The sequence below is a fragment of the Perkinsus marinus genome (genome assembly GCF_000006405.1).
Source record: "Perkinsus marinus ATCC 50983 genomic scaffold scf_1104296962302, whole genome shotgun sequence".
Lineage (NCBI taxonomy): Eukaryota > Perkinsozoa > Perkinsida > Perkinsidae > Perkinsus > Perkinsus marinus.
This window is the reverse complement of record NW_003205465.1, coordinates 1-1,220: the sequence shown is the minus strand read 5'-3', so window position 1 is coordinate 1,220 and position 1,220 is coordinate 1. Positions and strand designations below refer to the sequence as shown.

General features: G+C 47.5%; 1 protein-coding gene across 1 annotated transcript; it reads right to left on the bottom strand.

Moving 5' to 3' along the window:
* Positions 1 to 616: 616 nt before the first annotated feature.
* On the bottom strand, positions 617 to 1,117 carry Pmar_PMAR022002 (60 kDa glycoprotein, putative; the record flags this gene model as incomplete). The annotated part of the gene is made up of 1 exon (XM_002771917.1): positions 617 to 1,117. One exon carries the CDS (start codon positions 1,115 to 1,117, stop codon positions 617 to 619), a length of 501 nt encoding a protein of 166 aa, XP_002771963.1.
* Between the last annotated feature and the right edge of the window lie 103 nt (positions 1,118 to 1,220).

Sequence of the window (1,220 nt, the reverse complement as noted above, 5' to 3'; positions counted from 1 at the left end):
CAACTTCGGTTTGAACTGCGTCTCCAAGTAAGCAAACTGGTTGGTTCACCCAGCGGCTAGACTTAACATTCTTCCGCCTTAACCTGGCTAGTAAGAAAAACCATTTTCTTGTCGCCCAAGCTAAAGGAAGCTTGAGCTTCGACAGATGTGCAATGTATCAACATTTTCCATAATGTGTGGGGAACTCTCAAAAGTTATTGCTGTCTATCCAATGCCGTCGATTAGATTCATCATTTTCCCAACATCAGTCAGCAGCATGTGTGCAGCATATTTGAAAATAATGGGACACCCACGCTTCGCGCTTACTCGAGAGTAATTACAATAGCTATTAAGAATCGCTGACATCGTCTACTACACCAACAGATCTTGTTGTTAGCAGCGCATTAGACTCTGGTCATCGGATATGATAATTCACATCGCGTCTGCAGTGCAAGTAAATGCACCGCTCGACTCACCAAAACATTAACGTCTACACAACACGGCGATGCTTATAGATGATGCTTCATTCCATTCATGGAGGTTTCTGAACAACATCTCACCAGTGGAGTAGTCATGAGAGCTTTATACAAAAATAATCAATCCTCAAACATAAAGCTCTGTCTTATGCAGTGCTGCCTTATGGGAGGATGGGAGGAACATCAGTGAAGTCGCCAATCGGAGGCGCACTGGTAACTACCGGAGCTCCAGTGCTAGTAGCCTCCATCATAGAGGATTCAGTGGTGGACACCATTGAAGAGGCTCCAGTAGTCATAGACTCAGTCAGGGTGGCTGTAGGAGTTGTAGACTCATCCACAGGAGCTTCAGTTGTGGACTCGTTTACAGGGGCCTCAGTAGTGGACTCACCAACAGAGGCTTCAGTAGTAGACTCGTCTACAGGAGATTCAGTAGTAGACCCGTCTACAGGGGCCTCAGTAGTGGACTCACCAACAGAGGCTTCAGTAGTAGACCCGTCTACAGGGGCCTCAGTAGTGGATTCATCTACAGAGGCTTCACTAGTGGACTCATCTACAGGGGCCTCAGTAGTGGACTCATCTACAGGGGCTTCACTAGTGGACTCGTCTATAGGGGCTCCAGTAGTAAACTCATCTGCAGGGGCTTCAGTAGTAGCCTCACCCATAGGTGCTTCAGTAGTAGACTCGTCTACAGGAGATTCAGTAGTAGACCCGTCTACAGGGGCCTCAGTAGTGGACTCACCAACAGAGGCTTCAGTAGGGACTCAT